This window comes from Aethalodelphis obliquidens, unplaced genomic scaffold, assembly GCF_003676395.1.
Source record: "Aethalodelphis obliquidens isolate GAN/ISIS:26980383/991018 unplaced genomic scaffold, ASM367639v1 scaffold43, whole genome shotgun sequence".
In the NCBI taxonomy this organism is placed as follows: domain Eukaryota; kingdom Metazoa; phylum Chordata; class Mammalia; order Artiodactyla; family Delphinidae; genus Aethalodelphis; species Aethalodelphis obliquidens.
The window spans coordinates 14,737,589-14,763,952 of NW_020837987.1; the positions used below are offsets into that span (position 1 = coordinate 14,737,589).

The 26,364-nt window shown below is 57.6% G+C and overlaps 1 protein-coding gene across 2 annotated transcripts; it reads left to right on the forward strand.

Annotated features, from left to right (window-relative positions):
• Positions 1 to 1,771: 1,771 nt before the first annotated feature.
• On the forward strand, positions 1,772 to 26,253 carry POLD1 (DNA polymerase delta 1, catalytic subunit). Of its 2 annotated transcripts, XM_027079109.1 has the most exons (27): positions 1,772 to 1,837; positions 9,891 to 10,093; positions 10,456 to 10,569; positions 12,586 to 12,732; positions 12,818 to 12,943; positions 13,014 to 13,182; positions 13,273 to 13,354; positions 13,431 to 13,560; positions 14,076 to 14,242; positions 14,502 to 14,606; positions 15,928 to 16,068; positions 16,148 to 16,258; positions 16,586 to 16,777; positions 16,875 to 16,963; positions 17,032 to 17,148; positions 17,335 to 17,448; positions 17,762 to 17,909; positions 21,423 to 21,518; positions 21,635 to 21,772; positions 22,870 to 23,045; positions 23,374 to 23,526; positions 23,667 to 23,769; positions 24,604 to 24,736; positions 24,825 to 24,938; positions 25,252 to 25,304; positions 25,379 to 25,476; positions 26,067 to 26,253. In XM_027079109.1, the coding sequence occupies exons 2-27, from the start codon at positions 9,892 to 9,894 to the stop codon at positions 26,170 to 26,172; spliced, it is 3,324 nt and encodes a 1,107-aa protein (XP_026934910.1). In that variant the 5' UTR covers positions 1,772 to 1,837; position 9,891; the 3' UTR covers positions 26,173 to 26,253. The 2 variants fall into 2 exon arrangements, with proteins under 2 accessions (XP_026934910.1, XP_026934909.1); XM_027079108.1 differs by lacking the exon at positions 1,772 to 1,837 and having other exon boundaries at positions 9,868 to 10,093; positions 14,076 to 14,206.
• The last annotated feature ends 111 nt before the right edge of the window (positions 26,254 to 26,364 follow it).

Below are 26,364 nucleotides of genomic sequence, written 5' to 3' on the forward strand. Positions count from 1 at the left end.
GGGAAACAGTATGGAGGTTTCTCAAAAAACTAAAACTAGGGGAATTCCCTGGTGGTCCAGTGGTTAGGACTCTGAGGGCCCGGGTTCAATCCCTGGTCGGGGAACTAAGATCCCACAAGCCACGTGGCTCAGCCAAACAAAAACAAAACCAAAAGCAAAACTAAAACTAGTACTCATCACAGGATGCAGCAATCCCAGTCCTGGGTAATATATCCAAAAAGAACAAAAACACTACTTCGAAAAGATACATGCACCTCAGTGTTCACAGCAGTATGATTTAAATTACCAAGATATGGAGGCAACCTAAGTGTCCATCAGATGAATGGATAAAGAAGATGTGGCGTGTATATACACAATGGGATACTACTCAGCCATAAAAGAATGAAAGTTTGCGATTTGCCGCAACCTGGGTGGACTTGGAGGGCATTATGCTAAGTGAAATGAGAGAAACACAAATACTGTATATTACTTATATGTGGAATCTGGATACAACAAAGTAGTGAATGTAACAAAAAGAAGCAGACTCACAGATAAAGAGAATAAGCTAGTGGTTACTGGTGGGGGGCAACAGGGGTGGGAGAGTGGGAGGTGAAAACTATCGGGTGTAAGATAGGCTCAAGGATGTGTTGTACAACACGGGGAATATAGCCAGTATTTTGTAATAACTGTAAATGGAAAGTAACCGCTAAAATATATATTAGGGAGTTCCCTGGCGGTCCTGTGGTTAGGACTCTGCGCTTTCATTTCCGGGAGCCGTGTTTGATTTCTAGTCGGGTAACTAAGATCTCGCAAGCTGGGCAGCACGGCCAAAAATAAAATTAAATTAAAAAAATAAAACAAGAAATAAATAAAAAGATCAAGTCCCTCCTTGGAGTTGTCTACCAGTCAGGGCTGGTAATGGGGGGCTGAGCAAGGACTGCTAGAAGGTAAGGGAATAGGGGCTTTAATGGGGTCAGCACGGGGCAATGTGGGAGCTGGAAAAGGAAGTCCGGCAAGGCCTCACAAAAGGCCCAGATGAGTTCAAAGTAAGGAAGGGCAGTGGAGTTCTCCTAATGTCTCCTTCTCTTGCTCCATGCCTTGAGGGGACACCGAGGTGAGCTGGATGGACAGTCCTGGTCGAGGGTGAAGAGGGTGTTGCTTGGAGGGATGGGTTGGGTACTGAAAAACATTGTTTTTTTTAGAAGGGGGAGAGGGAACAGCGGAAGTGAGAGTAGTTACAAGAGACGGTCCCATCCCAAGCAGTGTGCCTCTCGCCTTACAGGTGTGCCCGCCCTGCGCTGAGTCCAGTTTATAGATGGGGAAACTGTGGCTGTGAGACAGGAGAACCGACCAGGCCAGAATCTGAGCGCGAACCGGCCAGCCTCTACGGAGAGGGAAAAGGTCTGGCTGCGCGAGCTGAAGAATGAACAGTGAGTGCCCAGGTGGTCCTACCGAGCAAGGCCTCGGCCAGGAGGCAGGTGGGGAAGCAGAGGAGGCGCGCCTACCACCTTAGAACTGGCGGAGTCGTGGTGACGTCCAGTGCCCAACACCGCTGCGCGCGCTCCGATAACACTGGGTGGCGACGCTTCGGCATGGAAGGGGCGTGGCTTTGACCCGCATACGTCATAAGGGGCGTGGTTCGGCGAGCGTTCGTCAGCAAGGGGACTAGACCACAGCCCGCGTCTGAAAGAGGGGGCGTGGCCTGTGCCCCAGAGGTGGGGGAAACAGGGCGTGGCTTTCCCCTATTCGTGCAGTAGGGGCGTGGCCCGGCTCGGCGTGCCTCTACTCTGGGCATGCGCGCGCCGGAGTCAGGGGTCACGGCGGCGTGGGCTGTGGCGGGAAACGCCGTTTGAAGCGGGTGAGTTACGGGAGAAGGGGAATTGCAGGAAGTTCGGCCTGGCGGGGAAGGGGGCTTGAGGAGCTGGGCACGTGGGTCTGAGAGAGGGTTGTGAGGGGTCGCGTGGGGCGTGACGGCGAGAGGAATCCCCTTGGCTTGGGGGCGCGCGGAAGAGGGGCAGGGGCCTGTTGTGGGCGCGAGCACGGGGACGCGCGGGAAGAGGAAGAGGGTGGGGCGCCCCTTCGGCATGCGGGGGCGAATGCGCTGGGCTCCGTGGACTCACCCTGGAGGGTCTTTGGGGAGACCGGTTCCGGAGGCACTGGGGACTGAATGGTGCACGTGGGGGCATAGCGACATCTTTTATTCACTAAATATTGAGTATTCTGTGCCAGGCACTGTTCTAGAAGCAGGGGCTACAACCGGAACAGGTTAGAAAAGGTCCCTGTCTCAGGGGGAGACAGACAGTAGACAAATAATAAGTATAAACGATAAAGCAATGCTTTCAAGCCTGTGATACGTTATCCCAAGTGAAGTAAAACAGAGTACAGAGTAGCCTGCTTCTTTAACTAGAGTGATCAGGAATCGTCTCTCTGGGGAAGTGACATTTGAGAGAGAAGTCAGCCACGTAAAGAATGATCCGGGCAGGGGGATCGTCCAGGGGAAAAGCCTCGAAGTAGGAAGGAACTTGGAGTGCTTGTAGCTGGAGGGAACAGGTGAGGCTGGAGACGGGATAGAGAACCAGATCCTGCAGGGCCTTGTATATCTCGGTGTGCGGTTAGCTTTTATTCTAGGTTCGATAGGGAGCCGGGGGAGGTTTTAAACATCCCAGCAACGTGACCCTCCCCTGCGTTTTAAAAAAAAGTCCCTGGCGGCTGACTGAAGATAGGATTGTAGCAGGAGCAAGAGTGGAAGGAGGGAGGCCAGTTAGGAGGCAGGAGGGGACCGTAGGTGGCTCCGCCTGCAGTGCAGGTGGGGAGAATCCATCAGGCGTAGGTTGTGTTTGGGGTTTGAGCCCGCACGATGGGATAGGGTAGGAAAGGGGAGCCCGAGATTACTGCGGTTTGCGGTTTGAGCAGCAGGCTGGAGAGAGAAGGCTGAGGGGGAACAAGTTTGGGGGTGCCACCCTGAGGGCAGAGCTTAGGTGGAGTGAGTGGGCAGGGTGATGTCAGTGTGTCAGGTTCATGGCCACACCCACTCCAGGAACCTCTTGTTGCCTTTTCTCCCCCTACTTCCTGCACTTCCCCACCCAGGCCCCTTAGGTTCCTGTCCCATTCAGGGCCTTTGCCATGCCCTTCCCTCCTCCTGCAATGCTATTCCCTCTCTTCATTCCTTCAGCCAGCTGCTCGTGTGGCAGGGCCTTTGTTAGGCACTGGGGAGCCAGTGATAATTCAGTTTGGCTGGGGGAAGGACAGGAAACCTCAAGCCAGAGCGCTCTGAGCTATAAAGAGGTAGTGCTGGTCTTTGGGAGCCGAGAGAAGAAGGCCGGGGCTCAGTGCAGACTTGTGGAGTCGGTGACACTGGAGAGGAGTCTAAACTGACACAACTTGAAGTGGCCTGTGTTCCAGGCACCGTGCTGGGTGATGCTGGGGACCCAGAGAATCATCAGCCCTGCCCTAGTCTCAAAGGTTCTCTGTCTGTTGAGGGAGTCAGACAAGCCCACATGGTCCCCAGCCTGTGACAAGGGCAGCGGGATTCAGAGAGGCCCAGAGGCAGGACAAGACCAAAGAGTGAAAAGTGTGTAGTTTTCTGGGGGGCAAGAGTGAATAGGTCCATCTGTCATTATTTAATCAATCCCTCAGCAGATGTGTGTGAGCCGGATACGGGGGTGAGCAAACTGATGAGCCTGTCCTCATTCTGTCTCCCCACCTGGGCAGAGGGCAGTTCACCCCCATACCTCTCCTGGCACACCTGGAGGCCGCAGTCTGGAGCGCTGGTTTCTGGTGGGGCTCAGGCCAGGGTCTGAACCCTGGCTCTGCCCCTCTGAGCTAACTGTGCCGCCTTGGGCAGGTGGCTTCACCTCTCTGGGCCTCAGTTCCAGGCATTGTGTTGGAGGGTTAATAGCAGCACCACCCTCAGAAGTTTTGGTGAAAATTCTGTGAGTTCCTTCCTTCCTTCCTTCTGCATTCGGAAAATGTTTATTGGGCACGTACTCAGTCCCAGGCACTCTCCTGGGGACATGAGATATAGCAGGAAACAAAGATGAAATCCCTGCTCTCACAGTGTTTCCATTCTCCTCGTGGGGAACAGACAATAAACAAAATAAATAAGCAGTGGTGCTCAGACTTGAGCAGCATCAGAGTCCCTGGAGGGCTCGATATACAGATTGCTGGGCCCCACCCCCAGAGGCCCTGGTTCAGTAGGCCTGGAATGGGGCCTGACAATCAGCATTCAGACAAGTTCCCACCAGAAGCTCATGCTGCAGGTCCAGGGCACCACACTTTGAGAACTCTTAAGACCTGCTACAGTGCACCAGACAGCGACAAAGGCCAGCAAGAAAAGTAAAGCAAGGGAAGGGGTTGGAGAGTATCAGCATGGGGCAGGGGGCTGTATTTTTAAACAGGCCTCACTGAGTAGGGGATTTGAGCAAATGAATACCTGAAGGAAGGGAGGAGGGAGCCATGGGAAGATCTGGGAAAGAGCATTTGCAGAGCAACGGGAACAGCTTGTGCAAAGGTCCTGGGATAGGACCAAGCCTGGAGTGTTTAAGGAACAGAGAGGAGGCAAGTGGCTGGAGTGAGCAAGGGAAAGAGGGCAGAGGTGGTGTCCATGAAGGGTGGGGTGTGCAGTTGTGCAGGGTCTTGTGGGCCAAGATGAGGGCTTTGCTTTTAACTGTGCATGAGATGAGAGCCAGCGGCAGCATCCGAGCAGAGCAGGGAAGGAATGATCTGACACACTTGTATGGGATCCCTTTGGCTCCTGAGTGGAGAACACTGAGGGGGCAGGGTGCAAGGACGGAGATGGAGGTGGGGTGGGGGAAGAGGCTGTTCATTCATTCAACAGATATTTCTTTTTTTTATCATAGTCGTTTTATTTTAATTTTTTAATTCTTTCACAGGGGAATGGGAGCCCTGAAGACAAATTCCCCAGGTGTGGGGGAGGAGGCTTTATAAGCTGGTTCGGCTGGGAGAGGTCAGGAATCAGGGCTGTTGCAGTAGTCTGGGGGATAGGGGAGGTCTGAGGTTGCTGATGGCAGGAAGCACCCTTTTTTTTTTGGCCTTGTGGTAGGGAATGTGGGATCTTAGTTCCCTGACCAGTGATGGAACCCGTGCCCACTGCGTTGGAAGTGCAGAGTCTTAACCGCTGGATCGCCGAGGAAGTCCCAACAGATATTTCTTGAGCGCCCTCTATGGTCCAAACGCTGTTATTGACACCTGTGATACTGCAGTGAAGGAAACTGCCTCCCTGCCCGCTAGGAGCTCATTTTCCAGCAGGGGGAGCCAGACAAGCAGCAATGCACAAAATAAAGCGGCCAACCATTTTAGGGAGCCAGAGGGACCAGACTGGGAGGCCGAGAAGCGGTGGGACTCCCGTCCGTTGGAAGGCAGAGCTGACGGGATTTGCAGATGGAGTGAGCGTGTGGTCTGAGGGGAAGAGAGAAGTTGGGGTGACTCCAAGGCTGGTGGCTTGATGGGAGCTGCCGCTTACCGAATCGGGGGAGATGGTGTGGTGCGAGGAGCACGGTTGTGGGGAGATCAGGAGCCCGGCTTTGGAGTCTGGGGTGCCTGAAGGGACCTGCTTACAGTGGGCAGTTGGATCTGTCAGTCTGGAGGCCGGGCTGAAATCTGGGCCGGAGACACAAAAGCGTAGAGGTGGCATTTAAAGCCGTGAGGTTGGGTGGGATGGGATGACAACCTCGAGGGAGTGAGTCACAGAGAAGCTGGTGTCTGACCCGAAGCAGACACTCATCGTAGTGTGTTACTGCTGGATTCGCTCGCTGTTCAGTATTTGCTACTGAAGTGTCGAGAAAGGAAGAAGCTCACAGCGTTTGCCAAACTCCAGCTCTGCGCCGGGGCCCCTGAGGGGGGACACCCAGGGGCCTCCTTCCTTCTAATGCTGCCTCGCCTGACAGTCCAGGACCCTAGATTTTGCTCCGGTGACAGCTGCCCTCCCATCGTACCCCCTGGCCACAGCCCAGTGACCCAGGGCTGCCATTCGGCCCCCTTCTACCTCCCTCTGCCAGGCCAGGTCTGGGCACTCCTCCAGGCTCCTGGAAACCCCTCAGCTTCCTCTGCTTTACCCGGGTTTCTCCCCCAGGTCCTGACTCTCCGCATCTCTCACAGTTACTTCAGAAGGCGCAAAAGGAGAGCTGGTTCAGATTCTTTCTCATACAAAACCTGCGTTTGCACGGTCATAGCAGCACTGTTCACAAGAGCCCAAAGGTGCAAACAACCCTCGTGGATGAACACAATGTGAGATAGCGACGCGGTGGGGAAATATTCAGGCATTAAAAGGAACGAAGCACTGATCCGTGCTACGTGGGTGGGCCTTGACAACATCATCCACAGGGAAAGAAGCCAGACACAAGACTGCACTTCTAGGAAATGCCCAGGATAGGCAAATCCATCTAGACAAAGTGGATCAGTGGTGCTTTGGGGGAGGGGGAGGAGGGGGATGGGCTGACTCCAGAGGGTCTCTGTGGGGTGTTGAACGCGTTCTAAAATGGACTGTGGTCGTGGTTGCACAAGTCTGAATATACTAAAAACCATTAAACTATACACTCGAAATGCGTGAATCATATGGTATATGAATTAGCTCTTGGTCAAACTGTCTTCTCGCCCCAGGGAACCGGTGTTGCCAGTTTATTACCCATCCTGCCAGAACTATGCGTGAAAAGCCAACATCTTTAGCTATCTTTTCCCACCCACCTTGTGAAAATGTTATTTTTATTTTATGTGTCTCCCTCCAACTTTTTTTTTTTTTTTTAATTTTATTTATTTATTTATGGCTGTGTTGGGTCTTTCTTTCTGTGCGAGGGCTTTCTCTAGTTGTGGCGAGCGGGGGCCACTCTTCATGGCGGTGCGCGGGCCTCTCACTATCGCGGCCTCTCTTGTTGTGGAGCACAGGCTCCAGACGCGCAGGCTCAGTAGTTGTGGCTCACGGGCCTAGTTGCTCCACAGCATGTGGGATCTTCCCAGACCAGGGCTCGAACCTGTGTCCCCTGCATTAGCAGGCAGATTCTCAACCACTGTGCCACCAGGGAAGCCCTCCCTCCAACTTAATTTTGAAAAATTCCAAGCCTGCAGAGAAGTCCCAAGACAAGAACAATTAACACCCATGAACCCTTTGCCTGCATTTGCCAGTTGTGAGTGTGCTGCCTCATTTGCTTTATCTTGACACACGTACACTATTTTTTTGGCTGAACTATTTGCAAGTTGTAGTCATCATGATACTATAGGATAATTATAATCAGGCCATTTACCATGAGGCATACTGTAATCTCATAGGCAATCCTTATTCAATTTGCCTAGTTGTTCCAGTGATAGCCTTCAGAGCTATTTTTGTTTTTTTAATCCAAGATCTGACCTTGCATTTAGTTGTCATGACTATGTAGTCTCTCCTTTAATCTAAAACAGTTTCCTGGCCCTTTTTCCCCCCTTCGTGACTTTGACAGCTTTTGAAGATTCCATCTTGCAGGCCAGTCTTGTCTTTGGTTTGATTGTTTTCTAATGATTAGAATCAGGATAAACATTTTCTTCATTTTCTTAGACACCTTTTATATATATATATATATATATATATATATATATACACAAAAGTTCTCTTATGTACAACATTCTGCACTTTGCTTTCTCTACCTAACAATGGGTCTTTGAGAGTCCTCTGTCTCAGTACATAGAGAGCTTCCTCATTCCTTTATAGAGCTGCATAATATTCCATGGAACGGAATTCATGTAACTTATTTAAACAGTCCCCCAGGGGAGGACATTTAGGTGGTTTCCAGTCTTTTGCGACTGCAAACAATGCTGCCGGAAATAACCTTGTAAATGCAGGTTTTCATTATGTGATAGTGTATCTGTAGCATAAACCCCTAGATGTGGAATTGCAGCCTCCCCACTTTTATTGCTTTTACTTGAGGTGCTATTTACATATGGTGAAATGCACAGGTCTCAAGCGTACAGTTGGATGTACAGCACATTTCCATCACACCACAAAACAACCTCATGCCCCTTCCCGGTCAGTCTCTCCCACCCCAGAAGCAGCCTGATTTCTAGTACCATAGATGAGCTTAGTCTATTCTATAACTTTGTGTAAATGGCATCATACAGTATATACTGTTTTCTTAAATTGAGGTGAAATTAACCATTTTAAGGTGGGTAGTCAGTGGCATTTAGTGCATTTACAATTTTCTGCAGCCATCACCTCTGTCTAGTTTCAGAACATTTTCATCACCCCAAAAGTAACTCCCCATTTCCCCAGCATGTACTCCTGTGTCTGGCTTCTTTTATGCACTTTTTTGGTAACATCTTTATTGGAGTATAATTGCTTTACAATGGTGTGTTAGTTTCTGCTAATAACAAAGTGAGTCAGCTGTACATATGCATATATCCCTGTATCTCTTCCCTTCCCTTTTGCATCTCCCTCCCACCCTCCCTGTCCCACCCATCTCTGTGGTCACAAAGCAAGGAGCTGATCTCCCTGTGCTATGTGGCTGCTTCCCATTAGCTGTCTATTTGAAATTCGGTCATCCTGTGAGTATATCAGTGGCCACCTCCTTTTTAATGCTGAGAAGTGTACCATTGTATACCACCACCATTTGCCATAACACATCCCCAGTCAGCTCGGAATTTTTCCATGCTGTGTTTGTTAAGGTTTAGGCTAAGCTGCTATAATAAAGAAGCACCAAGGCACAGTAGCCCAGGAAAGATGCAAGTTTATGTCTCCCCATAGCCATCCAAAGGTAGGCAGCTCTGCTCCAGAAGGTTGTCAAGGGCCCAGGTTCCTTCCATCTTGGAGCTCTGCATCCCCTTCAGTGTTGTCCTTGTCCCTGTGGTCAAGGTTGGCTCACTGCCGCCACATCCACGCTCCAGCCATGGGGAAGGGGGAAAAGGCTGGAAGGCAGGCTTTCTTTTCAGGCTGTCCCAGAAGCTGCACACCTCACATTCACCCCCATTCCGTGAGAAAGAACACGATCATGTGACTACCCCTTGCAATGCACCTTGGGAACTGTAGTCTGAGGCTGGACTGCCTGTGGCAGCTCCAAGGCAAGGGGTCTGTTGCAAAAAGGACTAAGGGGAGACTGGATGTGGGGGGATAGTTATAAGATCCAGAGGTGTTCCCTTGCACCTAGGGCAGCTGACCTGTCCCCTCCCCCACTCTCTCCCAGCTGGGTCTGGGTCTGCTCTTAGTTTTCATAATCCCCTCCGTCCTGGCCTGATGCTGGGAGAAGTGTACTTTTTTACAACTTATTTTTCTAAATAAGTAACTAATTTAAAATTTTTTCATTTTTAATAACTTCAAATTACAGGCCTGGAGGAGGCGCTTCCCAGCTGTTTGTAGGAGGAAGGCCTGGGCCAATGGGGAGAGGGGCAGGCGAGGGCATTGAGGACAGGGGCTTATGGGAAGGAAAGGGATGATCTGAGGACCACGTCTGTGATGAGAGAGGGTGGAGGGTGTGCAGGGCTGGTGCCAAGGGGTTGGCAAGGGGCAAGCAAACGAGGACAAAAATCATGTGGAGGGCTTGAGCATGTGAGGAAAGGGTTAAACTGAGCTGGGCATTGCTGATGATCGTTGGGCATCTGGAAGGTGCCAGCACCCCCCCAGCCTGTGGCGGGGGTTGGGGTGGGGAGAGTGTGTGGGGGGGATGGAGAGTCATGTTACTCTTCAGGTGCTCCAGAGACTGACTGATTGATTGATAGTTATTCTTTGGCTGCGCCGCACGGCTTGTGGAATCTTAGTTCTCCAACCAGGGATTGAACCCGCACCCTCAGCAGTGAAAGCACGGAGTCCTAACCGTTGGACCCAGGGAATTCCCCACTATGGAGATTTTTTTTTTAAAAAGCTCACGGTCACGGTGGGTACATGGGAGGCCATGGAGAGGATGGGCACCCTCACCCTGCTCCAACTTGCCCCACAGGATGGATGGTAAGCGGCGACCAGGCCCAGGGCCTGGGGTGCCTCCAAAGCGGGCCCGTGGGGGCCTCTGGGATGAGGATGAGGCATATCGGCCATCGCAGTTCGAGGAGGAGCTGGCGCTGATGGAGGAGATGGAGGCAGAGCACAGGCTGCAGGAACAGGAGGAGGAGGAGCTGCAGTCGGCCCTGGAGGGGGCTGCGGATGGTGAGACCTAGAGCAGGAGCCCCTTGCACCCCACGCCTGTCATGCCTCTGAACCATGGAGCTGACCTGTAACCTCTGACTGCCAGCCCCTGGCTCACTTTGAGCTCCACAAGGGGCTGACCTTTGACCCCATGTCAGTAGGCCACCTCTGTTTCCTGTCACTTCCAGTCTAACTTTGACCCTTGACTCCTGAATCTCTCTCGAGTTTCTGGCCTGATCCAGGCCACGACCTCCACCTGACTTTCTTTTCACAAGTCTGATGCCACCTGAGGGATCACTGGCAGGGCTGGGAAGGCACTTAGTACTTATTTCCGAAGCAGGACCACAACCCCATGGAGCCTTGCTTCCCTCTCCCGCGTCCAGGGCAGCTCTCCCTGACAGCCATAGATGCCCGGTGGCTTCGGCCCTCCCCACGCCCCCTGGACCCCCAGACGGAGCCCCTCATCTTCCAGCAGTTGGAAATCGACCATTACGTGGGTGAGTTTGGGGGACAGAGGCCTGGTGGGTGGGAGGAGGGGCCCTGGGCTCCCAGGTGGAGGCTGGGTCAGGTCAGCCCCTCTGGCTCTGTGGGAGGAGATGGACACAGATAGTCCCCGCCCAGGTGACCAGGGCTGCGAGAGGGAGGGACAGGGCTGGGGTGGGGGCATCCTGGAGGAGGGGGGCATCTTCTAAATGAGGCCTGAAGGAGCTGGCTCCTCGCAGAGGGGAGAGGCGTGTGGTGTGGTATACATTCATCCATCCAGTCAGTCAGGAACAAATGAACGTCTGCACCGAGGCAGCCCTGTTCCAGGCAGACCAGGTCCCTGCGCTCAGAGGCTCACGTTCTAGAAGGAGAGGCAGAATAAGAAAGGAAGTGGAGGGAATTCCCTGGCGGTCCAGTGGTTAGGACTCTGCTTTCACTGCCGAGGGCTCAGGTTCGGTTGCTGGTCGGGGAGCTAAGATCCCACAAGCCGCGTGGCGCGGCCAGGAAAAAAAAAAAAAGGAAGCGGAACGTGAGGTGGTGGTGAGGGTAACCGAGGAGCATCGAGTAGGGCAGCGGTGCTGGACCTCACGTCATGGAGGTGCAGGAAGGCCCTTCTGAGGAGGCAACAAGGAACTCTAGGGATGTCTGGGAAAGCGGGATTCCCGGCAGAGGGTCCTGAGGAGGGAGCAGGTCTGGTATGTTTAAGGAACAGCCAGGAGACCAGTGAGGCGGGAGCGAGGGGTGAAGATGAAGGTGGGAGGTCGCGGGGTGAAGATGAAGGTGGGAGGTCCTCCCACTGAGGACCTCGAGGCTCCATTCTGAGAAAGCTGGGGAGCCTTTGGGAATGGGGAGAGCCCCTCTAAGCCCTGACTTGTGTTTCGAAGACTCCCCTGTACGAGAATGAAACGACAAGCCACAGGCGGGGAGGAAACGTTTGCGGTCCATATGTCTGACAAAGGACCAGTGCTGCGAATAAAGAACATTCAGATCTCAAGAGAAAGAAAACAATCCGGTCGAAAGTGGACAGAAAACTTGGACAATTCGCTAGAGGATCTACGAAGGCAAATAAGCACATGAGATGATGTGCTGTGTCATCAGATATCAGGGAAATGCAAATGACAGCCACCATGAGACGCAAACGCACAGCAGTGAGGAAAGCTAAGGTGAAATATACCAACGCCAGCAAGTGCGGACAAGGCTGCACAGTGCCAGGAGCTCCCTGTGCTCGGTGGGGCCACAGTTTGATGCAGCCGCTCTGGGAAACAACCTGGCAGTTTCCTACGGAGTTCAACCTACTCTTTTTATTTTTCTGGTAGTAATTGAATTTTTGGTTTTTTCCCCAAGCTTTATTGAGATGTAAGAGTTAAACCTACTCTTACCATAGAATGTGGCAGTTCCACCCCTAGATATTTACCCTAGAGAAACAAACACCTACATTCAAACAAAATCCATGGATGTTGATAGCTCTATTCATATCCACCCCAAACCAGGAACAACTCACATGTCCTGCAGCAGGTGAATGGGTAACATATCACACAGTGGTTCTCCACAATAAAAGGGAACAAACTTGACAAATGCAACGACATGGATGGATACCAGAGGTGCCATGCTGGGTGCAAGAAGCCAGACCTAGAGGGTTATGTACTGTTTGACTCCATTCTGTGGATGGCCTCAAAAAGACAAAATCAGGATGACGGAGAACAGACCAGCAGTGCCAGGGGGCGGGGTGGAAGCAGGTGTGATTACAAAGGGGCAGCTTGAGGGAGCCGTTTGGAGTGATGGGACCGTCTTGTACCCCAATTTGGGGGCGGTTACACGAATCTATCCCTAAGTTAAAGCTCGTAATGCTGCCCACACAAAGTTGATTCTACTTTTGAAATTTGCGAAAAAGGTGGGATGCTCCCTCTAGCTGTGCAGTGGGAAAAGGACTGTAAGGAGGACAAGGGTAGACACGTAAACCAGGAGGGAGGCAGGCACACCTTTGAGGTGTCCGAGAGAGCAGCCCCTGCCTTACCCTATGACACCCCCAGGCCTAGCACGGCCCCTGCCTGGGGTGCCCCTGCCGTCCCAGGACTCCGTGCCGGTGATCCGCGCCTTCGGGGTCACCGACGAGGGCGTCTCTGTCTGCTGCCACATCCACGGGTTTGCGCCCTACTTCTACACCCCGGCACCCCCCGGTGAGTGGCCCCGACCCCGAAGACCCCTCCTCGCCCCTACCGCTTGGAGGCCCCCTGCACTTCTGACGGGCCCTCCCACACCCAGGGTTTGGGCCTGAGCATCTGAGTGACCTGCAGCGGGAGCTGAACACGGCCATCAGCCGGGACCAGCGTGGGGGCAAGGAGCTCACGGGGCCGGCCGTGCTGGCCATGGAGCTGTGCTCCCGGCAGAGTGAGTGCTGCCCCAGGGGCCAGGTGGGTGGGGGTCCCTCCAGGCCGGTGCCAACCCGCTCCGTCTGCAGGCATGTTTGGGTACCACGGGCATGGCCCCTCCCCGTTTCTGCGCATCACTCTGGCGCTGCCCCGCCTCGTGACTCCCGCCCGCCGCGTCCTGGAGCAGGGCATCCGCGTTGCCGGCCTGGGCACCCCCAGCTTCGCGCCCTACGAGGCCAACGTTGACTTTGAGATCCGGTATGGCCCCCGCCTCGCTTCTCCAACCTTCGCCTCCTTCCCCTCACCCCCCAAGCCAGCCTCTGCCCACTGACCCTCGTCCCCCTGCAGGTTCATGGTGGACGCAGACATCGTTGGCTGCAACTGGCTGGAACTCCCGGCTGGGAAATACGTCCTGAGGCCGGAGGGGAAGGTGCGTGGGTCCCCGGGGTGGGGTGGGGGTCACAGAGCCGGGACCCTGCGGACGCTGACCCACCTTGTCCCCACAGGCCACACTGTGTCAGCTGGAGGCAGACGTCCTGTGGTCGGATGTGGTCAGTCACCCACCAGAAGGGCAGTGGCAGCGAATCGCACCTCTGCGGGTGCTCAGTTTTGATATCGAGTGCGCGGGCCGCAAAGGTGTGTCCCCGGGGTCTGGGGGTCCTCCCTTCCTTCTTCCGGATGTTAGTGATATGCCAGTCTCACCCGGGGAGTCCCTGCATTTCTTAAGCTCACTCAGGGAGAAGGGAGTAGACACACAAGCAGACAGGTTATTAAAAGACTCGCAACGCAAAGGAGGAAGGTGATGGAGACAGACAGGGCTGCTTCGGACAGGTGGGCAGGGGAGGCCTCAGGCGAGGGGCTAAGCTTCGTGAAGAGGTAGGGGCCAGGGAGTGGGGCGGGGAGAGCATTCCCTGCAGAGAGGGCATCGAGTGCAGAGGCGCTGGGGCAGGTCGGCCCAGTCTGTGAGGGATGGGGAAGAGGGCCCGGAGCTGCAGGCAGTGGGGAGCCAGGGTGGATTGTGCAGGCTCTGCAGGCAGTGGGGACAGAAAGGAGTGGGTGGGCCAGGTGAGATTAGAGGTGCACCCACCTGACGTGCCACGAGGGAGCATCGGGGTCAGGTCTCCGCCTCCCCCTCCTCCCTCCCCTTACAGGCATCTTTCCGGAGCCTGAGCGGGACCCCGTGATCCAGATCTGCTCCCTGGGCCTGCGCTGGGGCGAGCCAGAGCCCTTCCTGCGCCTGGCGCTCACCCTACGGCCCTGCGCCCCCATCCTGGGCGCCAAGGTGCAGAGCTACGAGCGGGAGGAGGACCTGCTCCAGGTGGCTCTCGCTCCGTGCCCCCCGACCCCCATTTTCCTCAGCTCCCCACACTGCACCTCCCAGGCGCGAGGCCGTTTTCTGAACCGTTTCCCCTGTGGATTCGTTATTTTCGAAGCACCTTCCCAGTCTTTCTTCCACGGGTGGGAGGGCTCTTGGGCTACTCTTGGGGGCTTCCAGAACATTCCAGGAGTGGGGAGGATCCATGGCAGGGGGTTGACCAGGATGACAGCCTGGGTGACCCGGTGTGCTCCTGCCTCAGGCCTGGTCCGCCTTCGTCCGCATCATCGACCCCGACGTGATCACTGGCTACAACATCCAGAACTTCGACCTTCCGTACCTTATCTCCCGGGCCCAGATCCTCAAGGTGTGGCGGGCGGGCGGGGACGTGGGGCTGCCCTCAGACACCCCACCGAGGGCTCAGGCTGTGGGCGGCTGCCTCCCTGAAACCCCGGCTCTGGCCCCGTCCCTGCCCCGTTCAGAGCCCAGAAGGTTTCTGTGGCTTTTGCAGAGGCGAGGAAGCACTCGTGGTTAAGTCAGAAAAGGCTCGCGTATTTGGAGGGGCAGATTGAAGTGGGCAGGGGTGCAGCGCCTTGTTCTTCGGGCTTTAAAATATGTCAACAAAAAATAAGGGAAAAAGGGGGTGCCCTTGAAGTAGGTGGCAAAGCCTTGATGCTTGAATCTGGTGTGGGCCTGGGGGGGTCGTGTGAGCTTGCAGGGGCTGCCGTAACAAAGCCCCACGGTTGTGTGTCGTCTCTCAGTGTGGAGGCTGGAAGGCCAGTCAAGGTGTCACAGGGTTGGTTCCTCTGAGGCCTCTCTCGTAGCTGCCGGTCGCCTCAGGCATTGCTGGAGTGTACGTGGCACTCTCCCTGACTCTCCCTCCTGTGCAAGCCTCTGTGCTCCAATGTCCCCTTTTTCTAAGGACACAGTCATATTGGATCAGGGCCACCCTAATGACCTCAACTTAACTTGCTCACCTGCAAAGACCCAATTTCCAAATGAGGCCACATTCTGAGGTGCAGGAGTTAGGACTTCAGCATCTTTTGGGGGGACCCAGTTCAACTCCTAACGGGGTATATATTGTATTATTTTCTTCCTTTTCTCTATGTTTGGCCAGTTTCATAATGGAAAAAGCAAACAAGCACATTTTAAGGCCCCCGGCAGCTCCAGGGAGAAGCCCACCCCTGTCGGCCTGGCGTCTATACTCCAGCCTCCGCTCCCTGCCCTTGCCCTCCAGCCCCAGCCTCGTTGCTCCCAGCCCAGCTCAGGCCTCTCCTCCACACCTGGCCCCGGCTCACGCACTGTCGCCAGTGCAGACCTGGTGCTCCACACCGTGCCCTGCCGTCCTCCAGGCCTCCCACCCCGAGCACCCGCTGCCTCCCCGTCAAGCTAGCACCATCCCCAAGTCTGCCCCTGCCCCCGCTCCCGCAGCCCCTGGGCACCATCCTTGCCCCTTCACGCCCCAGCCCTCAGGCCCCTGACTCTCCCTGTCCCAGCCTCCCATCCGTGCCTGTCCAGCCACAGAGGGTCCTTCTGCCCCAGAGCTGCCCCTGCCCGCGGGGCTCCCAGCAGGAAGAGAGGGTGGCACCGCAGGGGGTGTCATGGGTTGTCTGGTTACCGTTGCTGTGGCTCGGCCGTGCGGATCCCACCGCCACAGCCCCCGCTCTCCCCATGTGCTGTGCCCCCAGGTGCAGACCTTCCCCTTGCTGGGCCGTGTGTCCGGCCTCCGCTCCAGCATTCGGGATTCGTCCTTCCAGTCCAGGCAGACCGGCCGGCGGGACAGCAAGGTGGTCAGCATGGTGGGCCGCGTGCAGATGGACATGCTGCAGGTACGGCGGGCCGGGCGGGGGCCGCCCTCACAGGGCCGCTTCCCCGGGGCCGCCGCCCACCCGCTCCCGCTCGCTGCAGGTGCTGCTGCGGGAGTACAAGCTCCGGTCCTACACGCTCAATGCCGTGAGCTTCCACTTCCTAGGCGAGCAGAAGGAGGACGTGCAGCACAGCATCATCACTGACCTGCAGGTGCCCGCGCCGCCCGACCCGCTTCCCGCCGTCCCTTCTCTCCCCACCCTCCCGACCTCGGCCCTCGGCGCCCACCTACCTTCCTGGCCCGGGACATCCGCCTGCTCTCCTGACCGTCCCCTTTAGCTCCTACCTTCGACCTCTGATCTCGCCCAGCAGATGGGACCCCTGTCCCTACCCACTCCCGCGACCTCTGGCATGGCGACCTTTGTTCCGCAGCCCTGCCCCGACCTCTGGGCCTCACTAAGTCCTCAGGCTGTGCCCTTCTTTCCTCCTTCCTCCCACGCTGTCGCCTCCCTGTCCCCTAATGCCTGCCCCCGTCCCCAGAATGGGAACGACCAGACGCGCCGCCGCCTGGCCGTGTACTGCCTCAAGGATGCCTTCCTGCCCCTGCGGCTGCTGGAGCGCCTCATGGTGCTGGTGAATGCCATGGAGATGGCGCGCGTCACCGGCGTGCCCCTCAGCTACCTGCTCAGCCGCGGCCAGCAGGTCAAGGTCGTGTCCCAGCTGCTGCGGCAGGTCAGCGGGCGGAGCCCAGGGCGGGCCTGGCCACCACGCTCCCTGCTGAGGGGCCCTGCCCGCGCCCATCCACAGTTCCCGCCTTCTGCCCTCCCAGGCCATGCGCCAGGGGCTGCTGATGCCCGTGGTGAAGACGGAGGGCGGCGAGGACTACACGGGGGCCACGGTCATCGAGCCCCTGAAAGGGTAAGGCCCGGTGGCGGGGTTGGTGGGGGCAGGGGGGCTCCCCGCCCTGACTCCTCCCGGCCCCCCAGGTACTATGATGTCCCAATCACCACCCTGGACTTCTCCTCGCTGTACCCGTCCATCATGATGGCCCACAACCTGTGCTACACCACGCTTCTACGGCCCGGGGCCGCCCAGAAACTGGGGTATGGTGGCCCTGCTCGCCACATGTACCCCGAGACCACCCAGGGGCCGGCCTCAGGCTGGCTGGGGCTGGGGATCCAGAGCTAGTGGGGAGGGGAGGGGACTGGCAAGAGGTGGGGGGGTCCCGAGAGGGGATGGAGGAGGAGCCAGGGAGGCCAGGCGTGTCACCCCCACCACCTTCGGCCCAGCCTGACCGAGGATCAGTTCATCAAGACACCCACGGGGGACGAGTTTGTGAAGACGGCGGTGCGGAAGGGGCTGCTGCCCCAGATCCTGGAGAACCTGCTCGGCGCCCGGAAGAGGTGGGCTCTTGAGCCCGGCCGCCCACCCCTGCTCGTAGCTCAGCCTTGCTGAGGCGGCCTGGCGATCCCTGTCCGTCATGGGTGCACTTAGCTGCAGCTGTGCCTGAGTTAGAACAAGGCACCCCCGCGGGCAGCTCCCTCCAGCCCCTGTGCTGGGCACCTCTGTGCGGTGTGCAGCCTGCACAAGCGTATGTGACGCCCCTTTCTAGAAAGGCACCCTGACCAGTGCCCAGGCCCAGGCCTCTCGTCTGCCCCTGAGGCCTGAAATGCCACCTGAATGGCCTTTGCCTCCCCCTTCTCCTTCTCCTCCCAGGGCCAAGGCCGAGCTGGCCAAGGAGACAGACCCCCTACGGCGGCAGGTCTTGGACGGGCGGCAGCTGGCACTGAAAGTGAGCGCCAACTCTGTGTACGGCTTCACTGGTGCCCAGGTGGGCAAGCTGCCATGCCTGGAGATCTCACAGGTGAGTGCACCGCGGCAGGTAGGGGACAGACAGCCACCCCTTAGGGAGAACCAGGGCTCAGTGTAGTAGAGGTCAGGGCCCAGATCGCCCCAACCCGCTGACCTTTTGGAGAGTGGGTGCTTGTGTGATTGGTTCATTCGTTGGTTCAGCAAACACTTGCTGACCGTTCACTGTAGGTTGGGCCTTGTGCCCTGTGGGTCCAGCAGGTGACACAGTGGATGAGAGTTCCTCCCCTGGTGCCCAGCCTTGCGGGGACACAGATGGTGACAGCAGTAAATGTGTATGGGAAAGCAGTTGGCGCTCTGCAGACAGATAAATTCGGGGAGGGCTGGGATGGAGCAGGGCGGGGCGGGGGAGGCAGAGGCCGAGGGACTGAGGGAGGGAGGCAGCTTTGCTCATTCTTTTCACCTGTTACACAGTCACCTGACAGCCCCTATATCCCTGGCAGTCTCCACCCCAGCCCACCTCCTCCCCTGGTCCACATGAGGGTGGGGGAGCAGGGAGCAGGTTCGCTCCCTCCTCCTGATGGGAGAGCAGGGCCGTGTTTCTGTCAGGGGGCTGGGGATGGGCTGGGGGCTCACCCAACGGCACGGTCAGGCTCTGGCCGTTAAGTCACGGTGTGTTCTTGGTCACAGTTGGAACAGGCACGAGGGTCCCCTGTCCCGTCCCTGTGTGAGGATCCCAGGGAAGATGCTTGGCCGGTGCTAGGGCAGTGCTCTGCTTTGAGAGGGAATGTGGGCATAAAAGCCCACTACCTCCCTCCCCGCCACAGCAGCATCCTAGGCCTGTTTACTCTGCTGTTCATACAGAAAAACAGACCCACGGCACGACCACAGAGCGCCTGAGTCTGAGGTTCTGCCACGCTGGGATCAGTGCCTCAGCTCATGGCCTAAGAGATTCTTAGAGAGGTCTTCTGTCTAGCTCCTTCCCCTGGGGTTTGGGTCCCTGCACATTCCAGACTTGGTTACCTCCAGCCACGGGGAGCTCCCTTCCTGAACATTGTGTCAGTCCTCACATGGCTGTGGGTGGAACACCTGGAAGAACTGGCAGTGGGTGGGCCTTATGCTGGGAGGGGCCTGTGCACACACACACCCACTTACAGTTCAGGGGCCCCCAAGCCCATCCTCAGATCCAGTGATTCACTAAAAGGGTTCCGAGAACTCAGAAAAGCTGTTATACTCATGGTTATGATTTATTACAGTGAAAGGATAGGGATTAAAACCAGCCAAGGGGGCTTCCCTAGTGGCGCAGTGGTTGAGAGTCCGTCTGCTGATGCAGGGGACACGGGTTCGTGCCCCGGTCCGGGAAGATCCCACATGCCGCGGAGCGGCTGGGCCCGTGAGCCATGGCCGCTGAGCCTGCGTGTCCGGAGCCTGTGCTCTGCAATGGGAGAGGCCACACAGTGAGAGGCCCGCGTACCGGAAAAAAAAAAAAAAAAAAAAACCAGCCAAGGGAAAGGCACATGGGGCAGAGTCCAGGGGAGACCAGGTGGAAGCTTCCAGTTGCCTTTCCCAGGGTAGTCCTGCAGACAGCACTTATTCCTCCCGGCACTGATGTGTGACCATACACACAGTACTGCCCATTGGGGAAGCACCCCTGAGCCTTGGTGTCCTGGGTTTTTACTGGGGGTCAGGTGCATGGAGCGCCATGTGACTGACCTTAGTTACTCAGTCTCCAGTCCCTCCAGACGTCAAGCTGGATATCATGTGGCCCAAGGCCCAACCACAAATCACGTTAGCACAGATCACCTGATGTGACCCAAGGTCCCAGATGAACAAAGACACTTGTCAGGCAGGACACGCCAAGGGCTTAGAGCAGCGGTGCCCAACCTTTTTGGCACCAGGGACCGGTTTCGTGGAAGACAACTTTTCCATGCACCTTGCGGGGGGGGGTGGTTTGGGGATGATTCAAGTGCATTACATTTATTGTGCACTTTATTTCTATTATTATTACATTGGAATATATAATGAAATAATTATACAACTCACCGTAATGCAGAATCAGTGGGAGCCCTGAGCCTGTTTTCACTTGCCACTCACCGATAGGGTTTTGATATGAGTCTGCAAGCAACTGATTTATTTTGGTCTCTGTGCAGTCAGACCTCTCTGTTAATGATAATCTGTATTTGCAGCCACTCCCCAGCGCTAGCATCACCGTCTCAGCTCCACCTCAGGTCATCAGGCATTAGATTCTCACAAGGAGCACCAAGCTAGATCCCTCACATGCGCAGGTCACAGTAGGGTCCGCGCTCCTGTGTGAATCTAATGACGCCGCTGATCTGACAGGAGGCCGAGCTCAGGCAGTAACGCGAGCAAGGGTGGGGGGGGAGCAGCTGTAAATACAATCGAAGCTTTACTTGCTCGCCCACCTCCTGCTGCGTGGCCTGGTTTCTAACAGGCCACGGACAGGTACTGGTTCATGGCCGGGCGGTTGGGGACCCCTGGCTTAGAGGTTCCCTCCCAGGAGCCAGCCGAGAGCCAGGCCTCTCTTTGAGCGAGGTTAACCTTTTACAGTAGGCCACCCTTACTGCTCTTACTGGCCCTTCATAATCTCTGGGGGCATCTCCCATCCTCCTTGGTGGAAAGAATTGGATGTCTGGCTGTCAGGTTCCAGCCCCGAGGGGAGGCCAGGCAGGAGGGTGTGGCTTTGCTTCCCCTGGGGCTTCCTCATAGCAGCTGCTGCTTCCTGGCCTTGTCTCTCTGTCATTTCCCTCTCAGCCCCTTCCCTCTGTCTCCGTTATGTCTCTGTTTCTTAGCCTCTTTCCCTATTTCTGTCTCTCAAACTTATGGGGGCAGCAGAGTGGAATAATAATAAAAAAAAGAATACTGAGTCATTCCAGAAAGAAGTTAGAAAGAAAAAGGAACATAGAACAGGTGGGACAGATAGAAGACAGTTAGTTGGATGGTAGATTTAAGCTCAGATATAATCAGTAATTACACTAAGCATAAGTGGCCTCAATGCTCTAGTTAAAGACAAAGGTTTTCTGGGCAGATCCAAACAAAAACAGAAGAGTCATGCCTGTTTCTCCTTAGTGTGTCCCTTCTCCTTCCCCAGCTTCAGTTTCCTTATTTGGAAAGGAATGGTCTTTCCATGGCCCTGGTACAGCACCCTACCTTTGGAGGGACATTTCTGATTGCCCAAGGATAGGGGGATGGGACCAGGAATGTCAGTGGTCCTGCACCACGGAGAGCTGCCTGCAGTGTCCGCAGATTCTCAGCACCTCCGTGGAGAGAAACACTGAGCTGATGGCCTCTTCTGGCTCCAGCCTTTCCACCACTGTTTGCTGCAGTCAGTTCCTCCTCTGTGCCCAGGGCTCTGGGCCAGGGACCTACTTCCAGCAGACCATTAAGGAGCAGCTCAGTAGCCGCATTTTGCAGATTTGGAAACAGGCCCAGAAGGGCAGTGGCTCATCCATACTCAGAGCTGCAGAAAGCAGCAGAGGTGGGACCCTAAGCCTGTGTTCCCTGGGGACGGCCCCTGGGCCCTCACTCTGCCTGATTCTCTCTCTGACAGAGCGTCACTGGGTTCGGGCGCCAGATGATTGAGAGAACGAAGCAGCTCGTGGAGTCCAAGTACACGGTGGAGAACGGCTACAGTGCCAATGCCAAGGTCAGGGGCCTCCTGCCTGCCCACTGCTGGCCTGAGACAGGCCTGGGGCTGGTGTGGGAAGTGCAGGGGCCGCCAGCATCTCCCCAACCCTCTGGGTCACACGTGCCCCTCCCCAGGTGGTGTATGGCGACACTGACTCTGTCATGTGCCGATTTGGCGTCTCCTCTGTGGCTGAGGCCATGGCCCTGGGACGGGAGGCTGCGGACTGGGTGTCTGGCCACTTCCCCTCACCCATCCGGCTAGAGTTTGAGAAAGTAAGTGGGGGCCCCCCAGCGCTTGGAGTGGGCAGACGTGGGTCTTGCCAGTTTTGGGGGGGTCTCTGATTCTCAGGGTGCCTGCAAAGTTTGAGCGCATTTGGGTAGAGTTCTCCTACTGCATCAGCGTCCAGGAATGCCCATTGTTGCTTATGTCTCCATTTCGAGGTGTGCTGATCTGGGTGCCCTGGGTATCCTATTCTTTGAGTTCATCAGCCCCAGTTTTATTTATTTATTAAAAAAATTTTTTTTGCCCATGCTGTGCGGCATGCAGGATCTTAGTTCCCCAACCAGGGATCGAACCCGCACCCCCTGCTGTGGAAGCATGGTGTCTTAACCACAGGACTGCCAGCGAAGTCCCTTATTTTAAAAAAATTTATTTATTTAAAAACTCTTTTTCGTAAGCCCCAGTTTTGAGGTATTGTGTTGCCTGGATCCTCCTGAGTTTGGGGACCTTGGTTTTGGAAACCCCCAAAAGCCTTGGGCTTTGCTACGCAGAACGGTGTCTGTTTCCTAAAGACCCCGTTGGTCTCGGAGCGTCTCTGGTTTTCAGGTGTTTTCAGGGGCTGTCCTGTGCAACAGGGGCCCTGACGGGGCAACTCCTGGATCGGGGTACCGCTGTCCAATGCTCCCTGCCTCCCAGCGTGCGACAGGCTTGGGTCTGGGAGCCCTCACGCCGGATTCATCCCCCGCGTTCGAAGCTGGGGTCAGGCCTCGGGGTACACCTCTCAGATTTGGAGCCTGTCCCTGCCCCAGGGCTCACTCCCTGCCCTTAGTCTCCTGTCTTTGAGGGGGTGCTGCCTGGTCTCCCCCATCTGCCTCTGGTCTGTTTCAGGCCCCCATTTGGGGCTCTCCAGACTTCACCCCAGTGTCTGGATCTCGGGTTTTAGGGTCTAGCTTTATCCCAGCCCATTTCCGACTTGGGGTCCCTGGAGTGCTGAGGGTGTCCCCCTGAGCTGAGGTGCTGGGGTCTTAGGGTCCATCTTCCCGTGTCCCAGGGACCATCCCTGTCTGGCCCTGTCTGTTTCTGGGGAAGCCTCAGGATGGGGCACTGGCCCCCACAGCCTCAGGGGCTCTCAGCCGCGGGTTCCCCCCAGGTCTATTTCCCGTACCTGCTCATCAGCAAGAAGCGGTATGCGGGCCTGCTCTTCTCCTCCCGGTCTGACGCCCATGACCGCATGGACTGCAAGGGCCTGGAGGCCGTGCGCAGGGACAACTGCCCCCTAGTGGCCAACCTCGTCACCGCCTCTCTGCGCCGCCTGCTCATCGACCGGTGTGTGGAACCCGCACCCGGACCTGGAGCCCGGCCTCTCTTCCCTCAGGCCCAGGAGCCCAGCCCCCAGCCCCTCCTCCCTTGGGGACACAGGTGTCAGGCCCAGCCCTTTGTCGGTGGCGGAGCTGTGGAAAGAGTGTGGGGTCGGACAGCTGCGGGTTCCGGCCCTGCCTCTGCCACTTGGCAGCCTGCGGCCGGGCAGGGCCCCTCCCCGCCCCTGGAGCGCATCCTGGTCCCCCAGCCTCAGGGCAGTGGAGGTGCCAGCCGGGCGGCCACAGCCACCGGTGACGCCCTGGTGACGCCCGTCCATCCATCCGCCCCCCTGCAGAGACCCCGCGGGCGCCGTGGCGCATGCGCAGGACGTCATCTCCGACCTGCTATGTAACCGCATCGACATCTCACAGCTGGTCATCACCAAGGAGCTGACCCGCGCAGCCGCAGACTACGCGGGCAAGCAGGCCCATGTGGAGCTGGCCGAGAGGTCAGCCCAGCGCGGTAGGGGGCGGGACCGGCCAGAAATAGCCCCTCTCCTTCCAGCTGGGCCCACCACTTCCTACCCCCCAGCTTGCCCCCACCGTCCCACCTGCCCTCACCCAGCCTGTCGCCCCGGTCTCCCCGCAGGATGAGGAAGCGGGACCCCGGGAGCGCGCCCAGCCTGGGTGACCGTGTGCCCTACGTGATCATCAGTGCCGCCAAGGGCGTGGCCGCCTACATGAAGTCCGAGGTCAGGCCCACCTGGGCTGCCCGCTCCCGCCCAGCTCTCCTCTGCTCTCACTTCTGCTTTCCAGGCCTGGCGGGGAGGGTGTTTCTCTCCGCAGGCCCCACGGGGCCTTGAGAACCGCCCCGCAACACACCCGGGGGAGTTGGCTCCACAGTGCTTTGCTCCGGGCCTCCCGGTACCCTCTGGAGAGGCCCTCCACCCCACCCCCCTTATTCTGACCCCGCCTGGCTCCATCCTGCAGAAGGGGGCCTAGCCTCACTGCACAGAGCGAGAGTGTCTGTCTCACCACCTGTTTCTGTGTCTCTTACTGACTCCTTGATCCTGGATCTTCAACTTGTAATTCTCTTGGATTCATACCCTCCCCTGTCCTACCTGGATGTCCAGTGACCTGTGACCCCACCCCCACCCCTTTGTCAGTCCCTAGTTCCTGTCCTGCTACCTCTTATCTTGGCTTCCAACCTTCAGCTCCAGCTCACATCCACCTTCACATCTCCTGTCCCCACCGTGAACTCTGACCCTTCCCTGGTGACCTGAGGGCTCCTACCTGTGGACCCTAGCATGGATCACAGGGCCTGCGGCCAGGGATCCCCATGACCTCTGACCCCATCCCAGTCCGGGCCCAGTGACTGCCCCCCACCATTGCCCCCACTCATGGCTGGAAGACGCACGGCAGCTCCCGGTGCCCTTCACCCTGGCTGCCCGCTGTTGACCACAGCCCCTGCCCCCCTGCCTGGCAGGGACCGCAGCCCCTTATCCCTTCCTGGGCCCCTGTGTGTGTGGCTGCGGCCCCTCCACTCTGCCCCCCTGGTGAGACCACCCCGGCCCCTCTGCCCGCAGGACCCCCTCTTCGTGCTGGAGCACAGCCTGCCCATCGACACGCAGTACTACCTTGAGCAGCAGCTCGCCAAGCCTCTGCTGCGCATCTTCGAGCCCATCCTGGGCGAGGGCCGGGCCGAGGCCGTGCTGCTGCGTACGGGCGGGGGGCAGCCGGGGCAGGCGGGGTACCGGGGTGGGGGGTGGGGGAGGGCATCGGGCCCACCGCCTGCCTTCACACGCAGGCGGGGACCACACGCGCTGCAAGACAGTACTCACGGGCAAGGTGGGCGGCCTCCTGGCCTTCGCCAAACGCCAAAACTGCTGCATTGGCTGCCGCACTGTCCTCAGCCACCAGGGTGAGCACCGTCCCCGACCCCGTTCCCCTGCCCTCCCACCTCTGCCGTCACCCGAGGTCCCCGGCACCGGCCCCACGGGCTGGCATGGCTACCTGCATAGGCCCCGGCCCCTGGGTGGGGGGCTCCTGTCTGCAGGCAGCCCCGCGAGGGTCCTGGGCCCCCCGCCCTGGGAGTTCCCCAGGGAGTTTTCTCCACACACTTGCTCCCTTGTTCTCTCATCGATGGGGACTTTCAGAAGCCGGGATGGGCAGCGGGCGGGGAAGGGGCAGGGGTGGGGCGGCCCAGGCTGACCTGCCCCCCTCCCCCACCCCAGGAGCCGTGTGCAAGTTCTGCGAAGCCCGGGGGTCGGAGCTGTATCAGAAGGAGGTGAGGGATCAGGGGAGGTGGGGAGGGGCAGCTGGGGGTGCGCAGGGCCGCCCACTCAGCCCTTCCATCCCCAGGTATCCCACCTGAACGCCCTGGAGGAGCGCTTCTCGCGCCTCTGGACCCAGTGCCAGCGCTGTCAGGGCAGCCTGCACGAGGACGTCATCTGCACCAGGTGGGCATGCCTGTTGGGCCCCAGCGCTGGACTGCCCAGGTTCCTCTGAGCTGCCGAGGCCTATGGACCAAAGCCCTGGCTCCGGGCTCTCAGGCTTCGGCGCCCCCCGCATCGCCGACCCTCGGCGTCCTGGCCTGCAAAACGGGCCAGTGCCCATCCCAGCCTTCTTGGGGTGGGGTTGGGGGCTGCTGAGTGGGGGGTGCTGGGCACCCAGTATCTGCCCAGGAAATGGGGAGACACACACACACACACACACACACACACACACATATACATACACACACACGGTCCTGGCCCCCTCCGCCAAGGCGGGGCCAGCCTTTCCCCAGGGAACAGGTGGGCGGGGCGGGTTCCCACGCCAGGTGCCAGGTGATATACGGCTGGTGGCCCAGCGCCTGAGTGAGCACCCGCTGTTATCGGCTCCCCCCATGCCCGCTGAGCAAACAGCCCATCGTGGGAGGGGAGGTGGGTGGGCAGCATACAGGGGCCAAAGTCCTGGGAACGGCCCCTGCCCCACCACTGGGCTGGGCAGTGGGACTCTGGTGTGCCCGGGCAGGGGCAGTGGCCCTGACCCCCGTCCTCACCCGCAGCCGGGACTGCCCCATCTTCTACATGCGCAAGAAGGTGCGGAAGGACCTGCAGGACCAGGAGCAGCTTCTGAGGCGCTTCGGGCCCCCCGGCCCCGAGGCCTGGTGACCTCTGACCTCGGCCGACTCCCCACAGGGGCCTTGTGGGGTGGGATGGGCGGAGAATTAATAAAGTTCAGGCCTTTTGTTACCCGGTGCTTTGTGGTCCCTGGGGGGTCGTGGTCCACTGTCATAAGCTCTGGCCCAAATGGGTTAGCTCCACTCAGTGGGATCCACTGACCCCCAGGAGGCCCTCACCGGA

Coding starts and splice junctions, on each gene's coding strand:
- POLD1 (XM_027079109.1), top strand. CDS start 9,892: ATGGATGGTAAGCGGCGACCAGGCCCAGGGCCTGGGGTGCCTCCAAAG. Junction 10,094..10,455: donor CCTGGAGGGGGCTGCGGATG/GTGAGACCTAGA, acceptor TCCCGCGTCCAG/GGCAGCTCTCCCTGACAGCC. Junction 17,449..17,761: donor CTGCTCGGCGCCCGGAAGAG/GTGGGCTCTTGA, acceptor TTCTCCTCCCAG/GGCCAAGGCCGAGCTGGCCA.